The sequence below is a fragment of the Oryx dammah genome, unplaced genomic scaffold (assembly GCF_014754425.2).
Source record: "Oryx dammah isolate SB20612 unplaced genomic scaffold, SCBI_Odam_1.1 HiC_scaffold_5, whole genome shotgun sequence".
In the NCBI taxonomy this organism is placed as follows: domain Eukaryota; kingdom Metazoa; phylum Chordata; class Mammalia; order Artiodactyla; family Bovidae; genus Oryx; species Oryx dammah.
Window position 1 is genome coordinate 84,157,353 of NW_024070189.1, and position 23,238 is coordinate 84,180,590.

Consider the following 23,238-nt stretch of genomic DNA (forward strand, 5'->3'; position numbering starts at 1 on the left):
CTATGGTTTTTCCCGTGGTCATGTATGGATGTGAGAGTTGGACTGTGAAGAAGGCTGAGCGCCAAAGAATTGATGCTTTTGAACTGTGGTGTTGGAGAAGACTCTTGAGAGTCCCTTGGACTGCAAGGAGATCCAACCAGTCCATTCTGAAGGAGATCAGCCCTGGGATTTCTTTGGAAGGAATGATGCTAAAGCTGAAACTCCAGTACTTTGGCCACCTCATGTGAAGAGCTGACTCATTGGAAAAGACTTTGATGCTAGGAGGGATTGGGGGCAGGGGGAAAAGGGGACGACAGATGATGAGATGGCTGGATGGCATCACTGACTCGATGGACGTGAGTCTAAGTGAACTCTGGGAGTTGGTGATGGATGGGGAGGCCTGGCGTGCTGCGATTCATGGAGTCGCAAAGAGTTGGACACGACTGAGTGACTGGACTGAACTGAACTGAACTGACAACAATTTAGTGAAGAAAAGAATAATGGAAAGAGTCTTACCACACAGTAGGTGCTCATTAAAAAATAGCTATTTACCATATTATTATTTAGACATGACTTCAATAATTTTCTTTTAATGGTCAGCACTGCCCAAGCTTTGTATGATAAGCATGTATTATTATTTTTATAAACAGAAAAAATAAATCATATAAAAAATAATTTTTAATGTCGACGATTTGAGATTAGAGTGGTATCAAATCAAGTATTAAAAATACAGCTGATCAATTTTGTATCAACTTTATCTCAACATATGTTAGCTGTATTGATGGTGAGAAAAGTTTGTGAAAAAGCATCAAGTATCAGTTATAAGAAGTATCACTGGCATTTCTACTGAAGACAAAACCCCAAAAAGGGTGAGATGAATCACGGAAACCACAGCAAATACAAAAAGAAACAAAATAAGAGAATAACAAAAATTTCCAACCCATTCCTTAAGGTTCCACAACTTATTCTCTTAAACAGAAACTGAGAAACTAGACTTTACTGCTCAGGCTTGCAGCTGTTGTATATACTGTGAAGTGGTGGTATCAATGCTAGTGCCCACAGGGACACGTGAAGGACAGACAGTAACTTACATGCAACCCCACAGTTTATGTACCCAGGGAACACGGGTCCCTTCTAAGTTCAACCATTTATATCCAGATATGCAAGTTTATATTACTAGTAACAAGCATATAAACAATAAATTGCAATGTTTCTTTCTACTTCACCGATTACTGGCTTCTATGAAAAGCAAACAGGTTACTCATCAATTCTTTAACCACTAATGATGCAGAAATTTTGGAATGCTTTTTTTCCTTCCAAGTACAGAGTGCTCCTGAGTTTTTGCTGATCTATTTCCATAACTGTGATTTGCTCCAATACTCAGAAAAACGTTCATCGTATGTAATTTCTTCTAATGTTTAACTGCTGAGGTAGGTAACACCCTACATTCAAAGAAAATGGTAACATGAGAGAAACAGAGATAAACTCATGTTATAAATTTTGAGTTAAGTAAAGGAGAAAAAAATTACTGTCAAAAACCAAAGAGGCCTCCTTCTCATGTTATAATTTAAAAGGATACATACGGAATGCACTAGTTTTAAAACTGGCTTTTATCAGCTTGAATAACCTTTCAAAGGGACACTTTCTAAGACATAATCAGAATTTTCTTAAGAAGACACTTGATTTTTCTGCAATGCAATCAAATGGTTCTTAGGACACTGAAAACTATGCTCCAGGCAGGGACAGACCTTGAGATTCTGGGATTTACTGAGAACAAATTCAGTTTACTGGCAAAAGCACTGCTGGCACACTTCCCTGCATGATCGGGTAGTAATGGAGCTTAGGAAATAATCCCATTCTGTCCACACAAGAACTGGAGCAACTGAAGGCTGCTAGGGCTGCCATGTCACAATGCGCCCAGAGCCTAGTACAAGCCACAAGTCTAATGACTTTGGCACATACTGGCATTTATTTCATAGACAGTCTTCTTACTCTTTAATAATGCTGAAGTTATTTCTTCCAAAATCATTCCAACATCTGAAGGGGGTAATTTTCTAATGTGAAACACAGAGGGGAAAATACAATAATAACAAATCAAGAAAAAAGTCCATCTTGATGAATAAAGAAATTTTGCCACCAATTTTAAAGGTAGAAAAATCTAATCTCTGAATGAAGAGCATTTTTTTCAACCCAATTCTAATTAAATGATAAATAATTAAATTGTATTGTTGGAATCAATGCCAAGTTTTTAGAAACTCTTTGATCCACTCTCTGTTACAACCACTTCTAATAACACCATCATCATTTTTAATTTTGATCCATGACCTACAAATTCTCTGCAATTATTTCGTAATTTGAATGAAGTTTCTCCTCACCTAACATCCGTTAAAGGTACTAAGACTTATTCATAAATAACAGTCAATGTTTTCCCTCCATCTCATTTCGTCAAACTCAGAAATGCTCAGAGACTTAAAATGGTTGCTTTTGAAAATATTGTTGAACAGTTCTGGTTGTTATAAAATAATGCTGAGGACCAGATTAAAGAGCTCTTTGGCCTGTCATTAGAGAAATGTGTCTTATTAACATTTTATTTTCTAATTTATCAGCTTTCTTCCTTTCTGGCCACTTTTTGAAGAAAGTGTATTTCTCCATTAGATATTATTATTCCCTCTCTGATTCTTTTCTTGGGCTAATTTCTTCCACTCAGCAATGTTACTCCATTCCTAGGCTCTACTTTTCAAGTATTCTTCTGAAATTAGACCACATTTGCTAGTGTTTACTGGACACAGTTACCTGACTGTCCCATGGGTTCCTTTGCTATGACATGTCTTACCCTGAATCCATTTCCGAGAACTCTGGCTTTCTCTCTTGTGATCATCACATCAGATTACAGTCATTGGCATTCACACAGTCATCCAAGCTAAAACCCTTACAGTAATTCTCGACACTTCTTACTCCAGTCTCCCAGATAATGTCACTAAGTCTTATCCATTCTGCCTTTGAAATGCCACTAGAATGCATAGACTCCCCTAAGTACAATTCCAATGCCTTAGCTCAGTTCCTCTTTCTTTACTAGACTATTTCAGTAGCACCCTTATTTCAGTGTTACAGTCTTCAGGGTTTACTTTCTTCCACCTCTCTCTAAGTTAATATTTTCAAAGTGTTTAGTTGCTAAGTTGTGTCCAACTCTTTGCAATCCTTTGGACTGCTCACCAGACCTCTGTCCATGGGATTTCCCAGGCAAGAATACTGCAGTGGTTGCCATTTCCTTCTCCAGGGGATCTTCCCAACCCAGGGATCAAACTCACGTCTGCTGTGTCTCCCGCACAGCAGGCAGATTCTTTAACCACTGAGCCATCAGGGAGTCCCAACACCCACCTAGTATATGATAAAGTCCACATTTCTTAACTTGACAGAGAAGGTCCTTTATATATATATATGCACACCATTAATGTTTCTGAACCTGAGATTATGAGGATATTACTCATTAGAGGATCTGTGAAGTTTCAATGACATGATGAATGTCAAGTGTTTACCCAGTGTCTGAGAACTACTGAGTGCTCAAAAATTGTTAGTTGTTATTTTCATCATTATTATTTACCCTTTTCCCTTCATAAGGATAAAGTCTTCAACCTCCTATTACCAAGTTATACCTACTCTAGCGATGGTAGACCAGTTTTCTCTTCTCTTCCTAAAGATGCTCTTCAATTTCACCGTATGTCTTGGTACTTGATACTCTCTCTGCCTGAATCTCCCACTGGAGAACATGACTAGAATTTAGGGTTGACACCCAGTTCCCCCTTTCTTATTCTCCCATTGCATTTACTACATACTATATACATTGGAAATACTGTTAGCTACCCTACAACCGAGGATGAGATGGCTGGATGGCATCACGGACTCGATGGAGGTGAGTCTGAGTGAACTCCAGGAGTTGGTGATGGACAGGGAGGCCTGGCGTGCTGTGATTCATGGGGTTGCAAAGAGTCGGACATGACTCAGCGACTGAACTGAACTGAACTGAACCCTTCTGGGAGATAGCACAACTACTGACCGTGAACTGGGGTGAAGAGTGAGCCCCACTTCACAGACCATACACTGTGCTGAGGGGTGAGGATGGAGGACGTGACATAGATCCTTGTTGTTTTTATTTAATTTATCTAGATTTAATAGGTCTTCTTGGATAAGTGTGTCTTTGCACTGTGTTCATAAGACAGTTCAAAATCAGGAACAAAGTTTTTGTGATAAAAGGGAACCTGCTGCAAGCCATCGACAAAACCTGCTACATCATACTTAACGGGGAAAACTGGTTCCTTTCTTTCTCCTTAATGTGAGGAGTAAGATGAAAGTGTCTGTTCTTGTCATTTCTGTCCAGCATTGTAGCGGAGGTTCTGGGGAGAGCAATCAGGCAAGAGAAGAAAATAAAAGGCATGTGTATTAGAAAGAAAGAAAGGAGGACTTCCCTGGAGGTACAGTGGAAAGGAATCAGCCTGCCAGTGCTGGAGACATGGGTACAAACCCGGTCCAAGAAGACTGCACACTCCGTGGAGCAACGGAGCCCGTGTGCTGCAACTAGTGAAGCCTGGGCGCTCCATAAGTCTGTGCTCTGCAACAAGGGAAGCCCACACCGCAACCAGAAACGCCCTTGCTCTCTGCAACCAGAGTCGCCCTCGCTCTCTGCAACTAGAGAAAAGCCCACATGCAGCAACGAAGACCCAGTGCAACCAAAAATAAAATGAATTTTAAAAAAGAATACATACAAAATCACTCAGTCATGTCTGACTCTTTGCGATCCCAGGGACTAAACAGTTCATGGAATTCTCTAGGCCAGAACACTGGAGTGGGTAGCCTTTCCCTTCTCCAGGAGATCTTCTCAACCCAGGGAGTGAACCCAGGTCTCCTGCATTTCAGGCAGATTCTTTACCAGTTGAGCCATAAGGGAAGGCCTATCCACTAAAAAAGGAGGAACTAATTAACAAGTCCTTTAAGGTCGCAAAACACAAGATCAATACACAAAAGTTAGTTATATTTCTACATGCCAGCAGTGAACAATTAAAAAGTGAAATTAAATTCAATTACATAGTGTCAGGGAAAAAAATACTTAGGAACAATTTTAACAAAACTTGACTCAGGAAATATAAAAACCATATTCTCAAAATACAAAGCATTGTTAAAGAAGATATAAAATTAAAAGATATTCTATAAAAGGAAGAAGAAAAAAGAACAAATTAAACAATTATCTTCTCATTTGGGGCTACCCTTTCCTAAATGTATTCCCCAATGAGTGTACGGTAGGAAAGCAGAATCCTTGCTTTGATTTATGCTGATTAACAGCTTGATGGGCAGGATTTCCTGGGCAGTCTGATGTCAGCACCTACAATGCCGAACGCCAGGCATGAAAACTTAACATATGACACGTGTACGTGTGTTACAGATGAGCACACTCGAGAAATTCCAGATACTCAGAGATTTGTGAGCCAGATTTCCTTGGACTGCTATGAATTGTGAGTGGAATTTCCTAGATTTGCTTTGGCAGTCACCATAAATCTAATCCAAAATGAACGAGGAATAAAGTACAGGGTCAGAGAGTTCACTCCAAACTTCTCAGAAATGCCCCGAGTCAGGAACTACTGTGTTTACGAGTTAAGTAACTACCGTATTCAAGGTTTTGCTTGTGTCATTCTAGCAGGCAGTAAGAGAGCTGTTACATACAGAGCTATTCTACACCGGACAAGGAGACTGTAGTACCTAGGCAGGGTAATTCACAGTACAGTAATCTAGAACTCTACATTTATCATCACAAGTTTTTTCCAGAAAGAGGTACGTTTTCTAGTTCATTATTGTGTCTTTGGGCTAGCAAACAGGGTTACAGCTATATTTCAAGATCCTTTGTAATGTGATATTTAATAAAATAAGTAACACAGAATCTCTTTTAATTGAATGATTAGATGGATTTCTTTCATAACTCTAGTAATTAAATAATAGAAAATATTTTTAGACATTTTTACCAAGAAATGTGCTTCCCTGGTGGCTCAGAGGTAAAGAATCTGCCTGCCAATGCTGGAGATACAGGTTTGATCCCTGGACCGGGACGATCCCCTGGAGAAGGCCTTGAACGGCACCCCACTCCAGTATTCTTGCCTGGGAAATCCCATGGACAGAGGTGCCTGATGGGTTACAGTCCACGGGGTCGCAAAAGAGTTCAACATGACTTACTGACTAAAACAAACGAAGCAATGTACCAAGTTCTTTATATATCAGGGTATATTTTGTGAATTAATCCAAATTCAGAGCCCCTTACTCCTAGATCAGTCTCTCCCTTCCCAGTATTCATCAGCACCAAATTGGCCCCGCAGCTTGCATTCAAGGAAGAGGATAAGGCTTGAGAAAGTCCTGTGAGGAAGGAAAAGCCAAAGGAAGGGATGACTCTGCCCGAGGAGTTCTCTCAGAGGGAAGCTGGAGAAGCAAAGCACGAGAAGCCCGGAGCAGGGAAGTCAGGTGCAGCGATGGGAAGGCCGAGGGCACAGCACATCTGAGGAAGAAGTCACCTCAGAAACCCAGCCCAACTGGAAGAGAACCAAATGGTTCCTGCATGCCCCCTAAGGCCTGTGAGACTGCCAGAGGGTTTGGTCAGGACGTTTGCAAAATACTACACTCCTATTCATACCTAACAGATAAGCAAAAACCCTTTAAAAACATCACGCCACAGAGTTGTGAGTGTAACTGGGATTCCCCAAAGTCCTTTCCTCACCCCCTCAGCTCCTTAGCCATCATCTGCTCAGTGGCTCTTTGATCTTGTCTGGTTCTGGTGCTAGGTTTTTTCCTCAAACACCCTGTGCCTGAAAAATGCTGTTTGATATTCTCTGGCCTCCATCACGCCCTCAAAACTGTCTGATCATCAAACAGCTTTTCAGATACCACCTCCTTCACAAATCATTTCTGAAACAATTACAAGAGATCAAGTTCCTTTGCTCCCATACAAATACGAAGGCATAAACTATACTTTTTAGTTTTGCAGAGTCATAAGCAAAAGAAGGTACATAATTCTGCAGTCAGAAATACTTATAAATGTCAGCAATTATTTTTTAAAAGTATCATAAAGTAATACAAAAATTCTATGATGTTGTCTCTCTGTATATCTCACTATAATCTAAATTACTAGAATCTCACTATGACCTCCAAAACTATAAAATGTTATTGTTGAATAAGCTACAGAGTTTAAGCAAGATATACTGTCAAAAGATTGCTTCAAGCAACTGAGATTTTCCTTTTAAAAAGGCCTAGATAATGCTTTCCATTTTCTATTTATGATTTCTAAGGTATATTGGATTTATTTATTAGTTTACCACATCGTAACCAAGCCACGATTTGAAACTATTATAAACATTGTTGACTCAATCTTGCCCCCTACAGGGAATGTTAACTTTTTATTGAAGTCATGGGGATTTAAAAATTTGCGATACGGAGAAAACTCAAAGATAACATTGACTCTTTTCAAATCCAATTTTGCCACCTCAGAGAGAGGCAAAGTCTATTCGAATAATGTTAAAACATCATAAATCTGTTAAAAATGACCCAAGAGTAAATTTCATTTAGAATGGCTTCATCAGGGGTTCTAAATGCCAAAATTAAATCACTGATAAAATCCTGAAGATACTTCAATAAATGATTTCTCAGACTTGTCCAATTATAAGAATATTCTGGGATATTTTGTAACAATCTCATGTAAGACTAGCATTTCACAAACTTCGTTTTACAGTGGAATTACTTTGGGGGCTTTAAGAATTAAATGCCAGTGCTCAGGTGTGGGTACCACTGCTCAAGATTCTTGTTTAATCAATCTGGATGAAGCTTCCTGGAAATGATAATATACAAGCATGGCTGAAATTCATTGTATTTGGAACACTCAATTTGGGCCTCTAGGTTATAGGAATAAAAATCAGTATTTTGGACCAAAAAACCCAGGTGATTCTTATGACCAAAGACAGGTAAACAGTGATCTAGCCCAGTGACCTTATTTTTCAAATGAGATTACTTATGAACTGACCTGCTCTAGTGGCTCAGTTGGTAAAGAATCTGAATGTAATGCAAGAGACAAAGGTTCGATCCCCGAGTCAAGAAGATCCCCTGGAGAAGGAAATGGTAGCCCACTCCAGTATTCTTGCCTGGGAAATCCCATGGACAGAGGAACCTGGTGGGCTATAATCCATGGGGTCGCAACAGCTGGACATGACTTAGCGACTGATCTACCACCACCACCTGCTGCTGCTGCTGCTAAGTCGGTTCAGTCGTGTCCGACTCTGTGCAACCCCATAGACGGCAGCCTACCAGGCTCCTCTGTCCCTGGGATTCTCCAGGCAAGAACACTGGACTGGGTTGCCATTTCCTTCTCCAATGCATGAAAGTGAAAAGTGAAAAGTGAAAGTGAAGTCGCTCAGTCGTGTCCAACTCTTAGCGACTCCATGGACCACAGCCTACCAGGCTCCTCCATCCATGGGATTTTCCAGGCAAGAGTACTGGAGTGGGTTAACATTGCCTTCCTAGAGTGTACTTAATCTGTCAAATTATAATTAAAATTTCCCTGTGACATTGAGAACTTAATTTTACTTAAGACAAAAACAATGTTCAAAATTTGGAATGTGCCTTGTATGCTATTTCTAAGTCAGAGGAAGATATTCACAAACATTCAGCTTTGCCCATATGGAAGAATTTTGCATGCATTAAACCATGACATTAAGTATGGTCATGGGAAACATAGTGTTTCATCCACAGAAGATGAGGCACCCATAGAACCAGTGTTTCTTGGTACCATAATGTGCACTTAATAAGCCACCACAATCTTACTTGTAAACGTCAACTTGTAAATATCACAAATCATAGCACCTTCCATGAGGAACGCCTATACCTGGCTTTCTGTGTGACTAGATTAATTTCGGGTCAAAATGTGGTAACAACTTCCTGGAAAACACAGGAGATTGAAACCATATCACAGAAACTCCCTTTCCCACAACAAACCTGAACAGCAACAGAAAAAGGTAAATGCTAACAACAACATCAACAAAAAATCACTCCTAGCATCTAAAGTAGGAAACAGTTACAAACTCCTGCAATAGTATTTGAAAATGGCAGCAAGGTATCTGCTCCACAAATAATACAGAAAGTAAGAACAATTCATCAGTATCCTGGGAAGTCTCACTAATTCTCCCTGGGGAGCTAATACAAGTTCAGCTTAGGGGGAAATCAGGGAAAATTTGAAAGAATGAAAGTCTCTACTTACCAACATAATATCTCATCAGAAAGCAGAAAAACAGAGAGGAATAGCCACCGTGATCTCTACCAGATGGGAGGAAACCAGACAGTGAAGACAGGATGCTCCTTGCCACACAGGGTAATTATCCCCAGTACTCAACAGGAGAAGGGGAGACTCAGGGACTATAAGGAAAAAAGATTCTCGGGGACCAGGAGGCTGAACTGAAGCCCCTTATGATGACAATGGGGAAGAGAAACTACCGCTGGAGAATAATTGGGGCACAGGGGAGAAATCAGTACCAAGCACGACTCTGAAATCAAAGGTGCACCAGGGACTGTAGCTGAAGTGGGTAGAATCACCCAAATTTCAGGGATATCCTCTTTGAACAGAGAATAATCCTCAGACCATACAGAGTGATCCAGGCACACACCATACGAAGAATATCCTGAGAAAGTACAGAGCACAGATCCTTTCCCTGAAGCTGCCCAAACCCCAGCTGAGATCTTCTGCTCCTCTTTTGGGCTCAGAACACCAAGTACTTAAATCCCTGGCTCTCAAACAGGAGCAAACACAGGAAGACAACTCTTAGGTAATTTAGGAAGGGAGAAAAGGAAAATTCACTTTTACCAAATTGGTGCAAATAGAAGTTCTAGACAGAGCTGCCCATTTTAAGCAAACATAAGACAAAAAGAAATTGGACAGAACCTACCTAATATATTATCATTTTTTTAAGGCACAGAACAGATTAAGAATACAAGAATGCTTCATTATAGGAAGAAAGAATAATCAAGGAAATGGAAAATAATTATGCATCATTAGTATAATTTTTTAGGGCCTTTTAGGAAATGCCCCTTTATCACACTGAGGAAGATCTCTTTTATTCTCCAGTTTGTTGACAGTTTCAGGAATGGATTTTGTCAAATGTTTTTCCTGCATCTATCTGGATAATCATGTGATCTTTAAAATTTGCAACTACGGTGAGTTACACTGATTTTTCATTCTGGGATTAATATGGGGGCTTAGCAGGTAAAGAATCCAACTGCAATGCAGGACACACAGGAGATACAAATTCAATCCCTGGGTCTGGAAGATTCCCTGGAGTAAGAAGTGGCAACCACGCCAGGATTCTGGCCTGGAGAATTCCATGGACAGAGGAGCCTGGCGGGCTACAGGGCATGGAGTCGCAAAGAGTCGGACACAACTGAGCACAAATATGCTGGGATACCATACACTCTTTCAAGATACTGTTGGTGTGTTTTGCTAAAACTGGGACATTTTGCCTCAAGAAAAATATTTGTATGCCATTTTCTTTTTCTTGCAATGCCATGCCATTTTCCGGCTTTGGTCTCAAGGTAATTTGGCTTCCTAGAATGAATTGTTAAGTTTTAACTCCTGTATCTTTTCTAGAAAAACCTGCCTTTAGGATTGACATTATTTCCTTCTTAAATGTTCAGTAGAATTGACCAATGAAGTTGAGTCAGGATTTTTCTTTATAAGAAGGTTTTTAACTACATATTCAATTTCTTTAATTGGTATAGGGATAGCTGTGCTATTTTTTCTCATGTGAACCTTGTTGATTTACATCTTTCAAAAAGTTGTCCACTTCATTTTTATTAGCCTGAAGTTGTTCATGGTATTGCCTCATTGTTCACTCATTACTAAAATCTGTATTGATGTTACCTCTCATATACTTTATATTGATAATTTGTGTCTTTGTTTTTTCCTTGTTAGTGTGGGTAGTGGCCACTCAACTTTATTGATTTTTTTCACTGAACCAGCTTTTGGTTTCAGTGATTTTCTCACTTTTTTCTTTTTCCCTACTTCATTTGCTTTTACTCTGACCTTTATTATTTCTCTTCCTCTGCTTACCTTTGGTTTAATTTGTTATTCTTTTTATCATTTTTTAATGAAGAAGTTGAGATCACTGATTTAAGACCTCTCCTTCTTCTAATGTAGACCTTTAGAACTATACAATTCCCTCTAAATATTTCTCCAGTGGCATCTCATGAAATTTGATATTGTTTTCATTTTTATTCAATTCAAAATGCTTTCTAATTTCCCCTTTGATTTCTTCTTCAATCCACGGATACTAGAAATGGGTTTACACAGTTCTGCATGTTTGGGTATTTTCCAGAGATCTTTCTGTTATTGCTTTCTGATTTAATTCTGCAGTGAACTGAGAAGACACTTTGAATATACTTTAAGAATCTGTCAGGCTATGCCTGGGTTCTTTCTGCCCACAGCACAGCCTGGGAAAAAAAACTCTCTTGAGCAGCAAGCTTGGAAAATCTAGCAGAGTCCTTCTTTCAAGGATCACTTTCTGTTGTTACCTGAGATCCAGTATCTGGAACCCATTGTTTCATATATTTTACTCTATTTTCCGATTCTTCTCAGGCAGGAGGGTGAATCTGAATCCTGTCAGTCCATCTTCGCTGGAAATAGAAGTCTCAAATTTGTTTTAAGTATTATGAGTTTTGAATGAACATTTTAGCAAATCACACACATAAAGAAATTCTGGGTACAAACATTCAGAGGTATAATCAAAAATGTACATATCAAAAAGATTTACCTAGGCCAAAAGAATATAAAATAACAAGCCATCTCTTTCATTCAATTGCAATCATGTACCTATCATTCTCATGAATTGATACATTTCTTCTGTAATTTTGTGTTTCACTTGAAATAAAGTTGTGATTAAGTGTGTGAGTTGTGATGGTATACCACTGTGTTCAAATCCAACTTTCTTCAATTGATTTTCTGAATGAATTTCAGCAAATTGTTTTACCTCCTTGTGCCTCAGTTTTCTCTTATAATATGTTTAAAAATATCTTTGCACTGGTGTAAGTATTAATTCCTCTAAAGAACTTATCACAATCCCCAATATTACATAATTTTCCATTTCAAACTAATACTGATTTAACTTATGCAGATATAAACCATAATCTGACTGAACAGACTACGCAAAGTTGACAGATTCATAGCTATTATCCAACTGACATGCAAGCAATGAGTTCTACTGAACGATGTCTCTGCCTCCAGCCTCTCAAGCTTCCATTTCTTTTTGTTTGCCACTTCAGGTTGACCTTTACAGAGCACTTCTTTTAAATTTAGAAGTCCTTCACAATCCCTCTCCCCTGAATAGAGGGGCAGCCTCTTGACTTTGGCATTCCAGACTTCATACATTAAGGTTCAAGCCTATTTTTCCAGCCTCATCTTCTCCTCATCCCTTTCGCCAGGGTCTTAAGAGCCATACTGAAAAATAAGCATCCATTCAAAGACCTCTACTACGTCTGTACTTTTTTTCATCCTATTTCTTCTACGTGGAACCGCTGTGTTTATGTAATCACACATACAGTCTGCCTTTTATATACTGCACTATATGGAGCAGAGTGAACACAAAGGCAACTTAAGATAAAAAGCTTTGCTCTCAAAAAGCTCACAGCTAAGAAAGCAAGCGGGCACAACCCAAAGATGAAGGGAGCTAGTCTAAAGGAACGGGACATACAGCAGGTTTACTCAAAAGAAGAGCAGGCCTAGTTATTCCAAGAAAAGTAAGGCAAGGCAGGGAGGCAGGTCAAAGAAAGCTTCACAGAAAACCTGTTTTCTGGACTGTTTGAAGACCTTCTGACCTATTCCTATTAGATTTAGCAATGTACAAGCCCACTGATTACAAGTACCTCGAGTGAAATAAACTCTACTATATGTTAGTTACACTGTGATATGCTTGGAACAAGACCTCGTGCATAGGGAAGGCCGAAACTAAGACTAAAGAGTCCAGTACAACAGTAACTACTAATAGTAATACGAGTATTTACAGTAGCGATATTTCAAAGCAAGACGAGCAGGGTCTGAAAATTCAACTGCCTAGCATGCAAGGCCTGGCGGAGGGCATGGCAACCCACTCCAGTATTCTTACCCGGAGAATCCCCATGGACAGAGGAGCCTGGCGGGCTATAGTCCATGGGGTCGCAGAGAGTCGGACACGACTGAGTGACTAAGCACAGCCCAGCACAGCACAGCATGCAAGGCCGTGATGACGATATATGATATTTTTCATTTGATATTTATTATTAGAAAAAAATCCACTCAAAAATTCAAACAGTGAAACTTAACACTGTTCACAACTGATGTACTCTGATCTGAGACATTCCTAGTAATGCTGGAACAATCTCCCTCATCCATAAAGACTATTTTGTCTAGGACAGCATATCATATCTTGGCTTTATTTCTCATAATTATAGCTTATTATTTATTAAGCTCTTACTCTATGCCAGACACTGGCTAGGCACTTTATCTTTCACTTAATTCTCATCCCAGGAATGTGAGCCACTCTTAAAATATGCTGTTTATTCTGAGTCCTTACTCTTTCAATAAAAACAGCATTAAACTTTATTTGTATGACTTAAATTCCTTTATTCCATATTTGCAACTCCATTTTTAATACTGAATTGTTATCTTTTTGATAACTAGGGGGTTCATTTAAAAGAGACTAGCATCAATAATTATCATTTATTGGATACCAAGTATTATATTATTAAGTCTTAAAAATAATTCAAGGTTGAAAGAGGAGACACTTATTACATATGCAGAAACACAGATCAGAGAGGGCGATCACATCCACAAGGTCACACAGGTCTTAATATTAAGGTTCTATTTTGGCTATACACTGTGTTCCTAAAATACAGTCACTCAATAGATGTCTACCATGTGTCACACACTCTGCCTATTAGGTATTAGGAGCTTAACACAGTATTGCTTTTAATCTTCCCAACAACTCTATGAGGTAAATGCAGGTCCACAATCCTTTATTTGAAACCCTTGGAAACAGGTGTTAAGAACTTTTAGTATTTGGAATTTTAAAAATATATGTGATGATACAACATAACGCCCTCTCCCCGCACAGGCACATTTCTTGCTTTTGGCTAACTCCTATGCATTCAATCTTTCATTATATGTCACTCATATGTGTGTCTGTCTGTGTGTGTGTGGCAGCTTCACCTAGTTTTCATACTAGAACTATAATGTCTCTGGTCTTGATGGTGAAATAGGAAAATATTTATGAAGTTACACAAATATAAAATATTTGAATATTTTTATTTTGTATTGCAGGTTTCTCTGCCTCTAGGTAAATAAAGCGATAAATATATAAGGGCACTTAGAGATGGAATAAATGAAAATACTCACTGATTTAACTCAAAGGAATTTTATAAATAAAGCATCATGGTCTAACAGGCTGCCAGCACAGTCAATCTAACTGCATAGATGGAAAGAACACAGGCATAAGGTGGACAGTGAGACGTGGAAGGCCTGGCCTCTCCCAGATCAGATCATCAATGAGCTGATCTTCTCCCAAACTTAGAGCCACCCTTTATATAGCCTGGCACCTCCACTCTGAGTTTTAGCTTTCCATTTCCCTGTGCTATCATTCTTCTTTCTATTCTTTTCCTTCCACTTTCCACTGCCTGCCTTTTTTTTCCCTTCCTCATTTTCCTTCTCTTGTGTTCTTAGTGGCATTCAAGATAAGGATGTCATCTGAGCTACTGCCAAAAAGTTAAGTTCCCACAGATCTTCTGGTATTTCTCTGATGCCCATGTAAGGCTACGTTTAGCTTAGTGAGTACAAGGTTATAAAACGTTCAGGAGTGCAGAACTGTGTGTGTGTGTGAGTGCAGGAACATTTGAGTTTGACATTTGCAGTTGGTAATGTTCTCCCTCTGTTCCTTGCAATCTCATTCTCACTAAATCCTCTGAGCCTAAGAAAGAGGGAGACCTCTTATTTCTACAAAACAACATCAGTTCAGTAACTGTGATAACTGGTATTAATTATGGAGTTTAAATAACATTATTCAGTATGCAATTCCATCATGCTATATAGTATAATATCAACATAAGTGTTAGTCTGATACTGTTTTTTTCCCATTATAATGGATTGAGGTTTTTTCTCATTCAGATTAATTGCAAGAAGACTTCTGTAATTCTCCTTTAATCAGAAACCATTTCTGAGCTCTCTCACATAAATTTGTCCCTACTCCTATTATAGTATTTTCTATGTCACATTTTACTTTAATATTTAAATAAATGATTAGGCTTATTCTTTAAATAGATAATTTGCTCCTCATAACAGGGAATATATATTATTTGTATTTGTAACTTAAGCTTCAAGTACTTTGCCTAATACTTAATAAATACTCAATATGTGATAAATATTTACAAATAAATTTAGTTACCTTCCTGTACATCCTAACTTGTAATTTAAAAAGGGAAAAATTCCAAAAGCACTAGGAAAAAACTATAGATATCTGTAAGATTTGGTAATGGGGAAGACTTTTTAAACATAAGGAATAAATCATAAAAAAGTCTTTTTAGAAGGAAATAAACAGAACATATGAAAAGTTTTAAGTTTTCACATATTCAATGACCTAGCAATTACATTTCTAGGATATATTCTAAGACCAAAATCAAAGGTAAATACTTACCTACATAGATTTTTATCACAGCTTTGCTAACATACAAACCAACCAACCAACAAAATGAAAACCTGAAAATGACCTTAAATGTTAAACATTAATTAATAAGAAATATAACTACAGTAAGCAGCTATATCACCATAACTGAGATTAAGGTCTGAAATCAAATTGAGATCCTCCTTCCATTCTAATATCCGCAATGCTACCAGAAGTTTGAAATAGGCAAAATATCCTCATCTGAGATAGAGAAAATAACTACAAATATTATATGGTTGTTTAGAATGTAGAAACCTAGCCCTCATTATTACAATATGCAGTATAACTATGATAATTCATATCTAATATAATGCAGTTCATAACCTGAAAGAAGCAGGATATAAGCACATTTCATGTTATAGAACATGGAATATTCTTATAGTCGATTCCAGTAAGAATGGAAAGATCCCACTCTTTGTAAGCAATATATGTAAAGTAGAATAAAGGACTCAAAGTACAACTCGAAACTTAGAAGTAACTAATTCTGAGAGAAATCATAAATAACTCCGTTTTTTATTTCTCCTTGTTTTATTTTCTAAATTATCTTATAATAAACACACATCATCTTTAGGTAAGAACAGACCGTGGGAGGAATTTTTTCTAAACATACTGCCTATACATTTCTTTAAAGCATCAAGTCTACTGCATATTCAATTCCAAAGAGAATTCCACCTTTTTCACTATACTTAAATTCCAAGACCATGGAATAAACGTTGATAAATTATTTCTGAACAATTTGAGTCTGCTCTACAGAATCCCCAGAATTCTGGAAAACCCTAATTTGTCAATCTCCACTGCTGTTCTTGGAGAATCTGGATAAGGTCTGAGTGGGTTTAATAACAGTCACAATTACTTTACCAACTGAAATATGGGTGGATGACCAAAAATATACAGAATAATTCAAGAGGTTATAATTAGACCTCAAAGTGTCATCACACAATACTGGGCAGTAAGTTATAATTGATGCCTTTAGGGAAGTCACCATCATCACATTCCTCCTGAATGAGGCAGTAAGTGCACTGTAGGTCTGTCAAATGCCCACTTAAACAGGAGCGTAATAATGAACAATCAGGACCCTGACAAAGAAATACTGTTTCATGATGAAGGGAGGCAGTGAGCACCCTGTGAGCAGAAGCATTAGAGAAGAAGCGGAGTTGACTCCTCCTGGACATGCTTTTAGACACTAAATTCATGCGTTAACTGAATGATTTTATGACAGTTACCCTGAAAGTAAAATCCATCTATTTTACATTTTCCATAAAGACGTGAAAGTTTAGATTTTGTAAACAAACATTTGCAACTTGATCTCACTTTTTGTTCCAATGCAGATTAACAAAAGGAATTTTTCTTTAAAACGTCAAAAGGTTAAAAAGTAAATTTCCAATCCTTCTCTTTAAGGCATCACTTACTGAAAGATATACATTTTAAAGGAAATGTCACTAAGCATAAGGATATTTGAAATGTTACCAAATTTACACACTTTTCAAAAGGAGTTCATGTTTACATGCTAAAAAAAACAATTTGTAGCAGTAATTTATACTCTATCAGAGATCCATAATTTGAAAGGGTCTCTGATCTATTTCTAACAGATGGTCCTTATATAAGCTTCAAGGAAAATTCAATTACAAAACATGATTTCAACAATCATTCAAGGTAAAGAAGCTGAAACAGGGACCTTGAGCAAGCCACATTTATTATCAAGTAATCACTGTTTTTAGTCTAGAAATCATTCAGGTGTATTCGTTTCTTGCCTGCCTGCCCCCTCCAAGTTTCTACCGACAAATAATAAAATACATTTTAAGCATTAAGAGGAAAAAACGCTGAGTCTTGATATATAATAATGATTCAATTTCTGCATGTTCTCAGGTGTACATTAGGTACAACATTTATCTTTTTTCAAATGCCATCTGTTTGAAGACAGAAGCAAAAAGAATTAAGTATCTTCATGTGCCTTGGACACAGCTAAGCCGTCTGCATTTTATAATCAGCTTGAGACCACAAGAACTCTTTTTCTAATGCTAAGTATAAAAGGTCATTGTACGTATCAGCAAGAGTGAGGAGAAAACTCCAAAGAGGTTCAGCTTACACAGCATCAAGATTCAGGTTAAACACTACAATCATGCCAGTCATTAACACCACCCAGTCTCTATCTCCAGGCAGGAAACCAGTCTGCCAGAAGCCCAGATAACTGGAAAAATTGCCAGGTTTATCACACTACTGCATCCCAAGAGACCAATTTAAAGGGAAATTATGTGTTCTGCACTAAGAAGAAAAGTATTTCTAATTTTACAAAAGTCTTTTTTTTAGGAGAACAAAGAACTTATGTTTTTAAATTTAGTATTTGAAAAAAAAGGCTTCCCAGGTGGGGCTACTGGTAAAGAACCCACCTACCAATGCAGGAGACATTAGAGATGCTGGTTTGATCCCTGGGCTGGGAAGATCCCCTGGAGAAGGGCATGGTGACCCACTCCAGTATTCTTGCCTGGAGAATCTCATGGACAGAGGAGCCTGGCAGGCTGCAGTCCATAGGGTCACAAAGAGTCGGACACGACTGAAGCAACTTTACACACACGCAAATTGAAAAAGGCAATATGAATCTTAAATAGGAGCTGGGCACACAGGGCTATTCATTAACCTCAACATAAGTAAGTTCTTCTTTTTGTAGCTATTCAGACAATGTTTCTTGAGAAAAACTATGAACTCCACTCTCAGTGGGATTAGCTATCACATTAAAAATTCAATTAAAAATATATTTTAAGAACATTAAAGTTCACAGTTGCAATCTAAGATTGGAAATTGCTAATTCCTTCTTTGGAAGAAATGAAGTTTTAGAATTTTCATCTGAAGGTGAATACTTAAAAAGATTTTTAAGAAGCAAACCTACGTTAAGAAAGAAATACTTCAGGCCAATTCGTTACTTAATTTTGTAGTCCTTCTGAAAACACGCTACTGTACATGTAAAATATATTTTAATGTCTTTATTAAGTTTCCATAAATTTAGTAAGGACTAACAAACCCAATGAATGAATAACTGTTGCAGACAGAATAATGATGTAATGCCTGGAAGCCTCTTTGTCAAAAAAAACTACCTAATTCCTGTGCCAATTAGGAATTGAATTTGAAATCTGCTTTAGGATGAAAGTACTGAAAAGTTTACATGATCTCCAGAAAAATGAACATGATTTACACCAATTATAACTATGTTTGAAATTTTAAATTTTACTATTTTTCCATTCTATGGTGTTTAAATAAACATCATCTCAGAAATTTGTTTTATTCCATTCTCAACAACTTATCACTTTATGCTAACATTTCATAATTAATTTTTCTTCCCCAAATAAAAGCATCTGGTGAAGACATTTAAATTTCTCCTAAGTATAACTATAAACTCTGTCATCTGTGGAATGTACTTCGGTCCCAAGAAATCGCAATTACCCCAGAAATAATATAAATATCTTAATGTACATATACAGACAAGTGTATGTTAAAAGGCTGCATACATCTTACTTTTCAAACTTTACCATATAATTCTAATTTCTCAGCTTCTTCTTGAGCTTTAACCTGAATGCCAGGATTAAGTTTTGTCAGTGTAATGGATATAATTTGAAAAACATAAGGTTTCTTTGCAACTCAAAGCCTCTGTACATACATAAACCATCACCACTATTTATCTGTAACATTTCAATGACATAACTTCATATACTCAAAGTTTCACAACAGAGAAAGCACTATACAACTTTAGATGCTATGACAAATCCTGGAAAAGTAAATTGAGCATATATGTAATTACGAAAGATTATGTAATACTGAGTTTAAGCTTAATTTACTTTTATGGTTCAGTGGTAAATAGCTGTTTATCACATTTTATAAAATTGATCTTCTTTGATATGCCCTTTTGCAATACAGGAACATTATTAATATTTCACTTATTGCATCAACACTGGGGATTTTCAGTACTCTACAGGTCACAAGCTTTGCTGCTATTTAAATTATGATAAACTGGTTTCAAATGGGCTTGACCAACAGTTTACACAGATAAGGTGGACAAAGATGGAAACCTACCCAGCACCCATTCCTCTACCCCTTTTCTCCTGCCCACCACAACTTCCACTGGGTTGAGACCAAACTCCCCCTTTCAGGTGGCTTTCATCATCTCCTGCTCCAAACATATGTCCTGATAAGTTTACATGGAACATATTAATACCATTCCTCTTATCAGGGATTGGTTCAAAAACTCAAGATTAAGCCGATCAGCATATGAAATAACTCTGAAGGCTATTACTGGCCCATAGTTAGAGGAGAAGTTTTCTCTCCCTAGAGGTGAACAAGAAAGCACGTTGCATTAGTTACAACTAACAGTCATTTTACAACCATACAGAACTGGTGGGTAGGGCAAAACCAACGCACAAAGGAAAGCAGGGCCAAGAGAAGCAGAACAACCGGATGAAAGCCTTGATCACGTCCTACCCGAAGCCCACCAACACTGGACATTTTGTTATGCAATGTAATACATTTCCTTGTTGGTTAGGCTCTTTTATTTCAGGTTTTCACTGGTCTTGCAACCAAAAACATATTACATCTTTACATCTTTTTTTAACAGAGGCAGTGCTCCCAACAGTGACTCCTAATTTGAATTAACTCCAAATTATTAGAATTTGCCATCCAGTCACTCACTCAAACTTACCCCACAGCCGTAGCACCAGAGTCGGCCTTCGAAACTGAGGTTGCTCTGGTGGAAAAAACTGAGCTGCTTCAGCTGCTATTAGCTACATCACAAAATCTGACCATGCAAGTTACAGACATAATCAAAGAATGAAAATATTGTCTCATTAGAAGAATTTTCATTGAGTAATAAAAATATTACACATATTTACAATAAGATAGACACAACTGATGCGACTTAGCAGCAGCAGCAGCAGACTGCTCCAAAGGGAGGTTCTCTTTTCTCGTCTTACCTCTTTCACACTGTGGGCCAGTGAATCCATAAACACAGGCACAGCGGTTAGGTCCAATACAACGTCCACCATTCTGACATCCATTTTCACAGACAGCTGCACACAAACACAGCAAGAAGCTCATTATACAGTAAAAGTCCAAGTATAATGTAGGAGTGTAGACATGTAGTCAACAACAGATCTTACCTCTGAAACATGTTGCATCATGCATTTAAATACATATGTTTCATTGTATATTGAGACTAAAACCTCCACAATTCACATAAATCACATTGTTATGCAATCATTTGGTAAGTTTTGTTTTTTTTTTTCCTATAAATGAGAATCACAAGAATTGGCTGACTCAGATCATACAGTCAGAATACAATGATTTAATCCTCTATTTCAGTTCTATGAACCCTACAGTCTATTTTCATAGGTAAAAGGTGATTAAAATATGAAAGAAGATTGAAGTCTCTAGGGAACAGAGAGGGAGAAAACTCTCCACAGGGTATAATTTCACAGAAACAACTGTAAGTATTTGAATATTTTGATTTCTAAAGATATATTACAAATGAGTAACACTTACCTAATGTAATTAATCAAAAGGAAAGGAATTTTCTTTAAATACTATCAAGATGTAAGAGATGTAAATGAAAGTCACTGTCCCAGACATGCTGCCTCATTAAACATATGCTAGCCTTTAAGACATGAATGGGAATACACATTCATGACTGACCCTCAGGATCTATCCCTGGGGAGGCAGAAGGAGGGCTTCTCTCAGGGTTTTCCAAAACAGAGGTTTCAAATGCTTCTCCAGGGTGGAGAAGAGGGCTGGATAAGCCTGCAGCATGCCCTGAGAGAGCTTGCTCAGTACAGGTAAATACCAGGCTCACCTACACAGGTCAGACCAACAATGCCTCTCTTCTCACGAATTTGTTCTATTGGTGTGGAAAACATAGTTATTATTCATAAAAATTATGTTAACAGGTAACACGGCTTTCTGTTACTTGAAAGGAAATTTTTTTTAATTTTTAAATTTCTCAATTTTAACACAGCAAATATCAGCAGGTATAACTCATTTAAACAAAAGGTCCTTGGCATCTTCAGTAATTGAAGACAGTATCAAGAGCTTCTCTGAATAAGAAGAAGGAGACAAGCCAATACAGCAATTGCTTGTATTCCTGCTCTCCCATGAGAGAGCATGCTTCCAGCAGAGTGACTGCAGGGAGGGTGTCTGTGTATTCCTTCATTTGCTATAAGATTTGATATACTGCAGATTCTCAAAATCTCCTGCAATATGTCAAAATCTTGCAGCCTTCTTCCCACTTTTTTTGGGAGGTGGAACAACACAGTGAATAGATTGAATAGATAAAGGAGTTCTGCTGCGTTCAGCACATCTCAATCACATCATCTTTCAATTCTCAGCTTCCCTGCCTGTAAAGTAGAGCTAATAGTTTGAAGATAAAATAACATGGTGTAAAAAACAAAACGCACAGTGGCTATGCATTAAGGTGTTCTACAATCTTAATTCCCCTTCCTTTTTATACTGAAAAGGATCTGTATGGAAAGCATAACTTGCTCTATAGCAACCAAAGTTTACACTGAAGAGCAACAGCCAAAGAAGAGAAGCAGACAATACAGATAAAAGCGGACCAAAGGGGATAAAAGAAGCAATTTCCTTCTTTTGAATGAATTATGATGAAAGTTACTTTACAAAGTAATGTTTTGGTAACAAAACAAGACAGAAACAAATGTACCGCTCAACTGGAGTTGAAAATAAACTTGTATAAGCCTAAATTTCCACCATGGAAAGAATGCTGACCACACAGGAAGAGAAAAAAGTACTTACACCTAAGTATGGGACAAAGCAAAAGGCAGGGGAGAAAAAGAAGACTATGGCAAGAAGTATGAACTGCCTACCATGATCTGAGGAAAAGGGAGAAGCAAGCCCTATTTCAAGATGGTCACACTATGAAACAGAACCCTGATCATGACTACTGAAGCTTGAATATTTTTATTCAATGAATATTTAATGAGTACCCACTCTGTGCTCGGGAATAGAACCCCGATCATGACTGCTAGTTTGAATATTTTTATTCAGTAAATATTCTACTGAGCACCTACTCTGTGCTCAGAAATATGACAAGTGTCTGTTTTTATCAGACAGACTCCTGTACCACTCAACATAGGTACAAACAGTGTGACCTAAGTCAAATCTGAAATTATCATTACTTACTACTACACAAACATATCAGATATAAAAAAGATGCTAAACCAGACTTGTTGTTCAGTCTCAGTCATGTTTAACTTTTCGTGACCCCGTGAACTGTGGCATACCATGCTTCCCTAGCCTACACTATCTCCTGGAGTTTGCTCAAATTCATGTCCACTGAGTCAGTGATGCCATCCAACCATCTATTCCTGTCGCCCCCTTCTCCTCCTGCTCTCAATCTTTCCCAGCATCTGGGTCAAAATGTTAAAAAAAGAAAGAAAAGCCTGTTGTTTGCACACAAGACAATATAAACCTCTACTCCTGGTGCTACCTTCTTCCTTTGTCTTCCAGGCTATCA

The 23,238-nt window shown here is 37.8% G+C and overlaps 1 protein-coding gene across 1 annotated transcript in view; it reads right to left on the reverse strand.

Annotated features, from left to right (window-relative positions):
- Window positions 1–23,238, reverse strand: part of FBN2 (fibrillin 2) — a 226,740-nt gene that overhangs the window by 191,835 nt on the left and 11,667 nt on the right. The window contains exon 5 of the mRNA XM_040241764.1: window positions 20,687–20,782. Coding sequence (XP_040097698.1) covers window positions 20,687–20,782 — 96 coding nt within the window. The remainder of the gene's footprint in view (window positions 1–20,686; window positions 20,783–23,238) is intronic.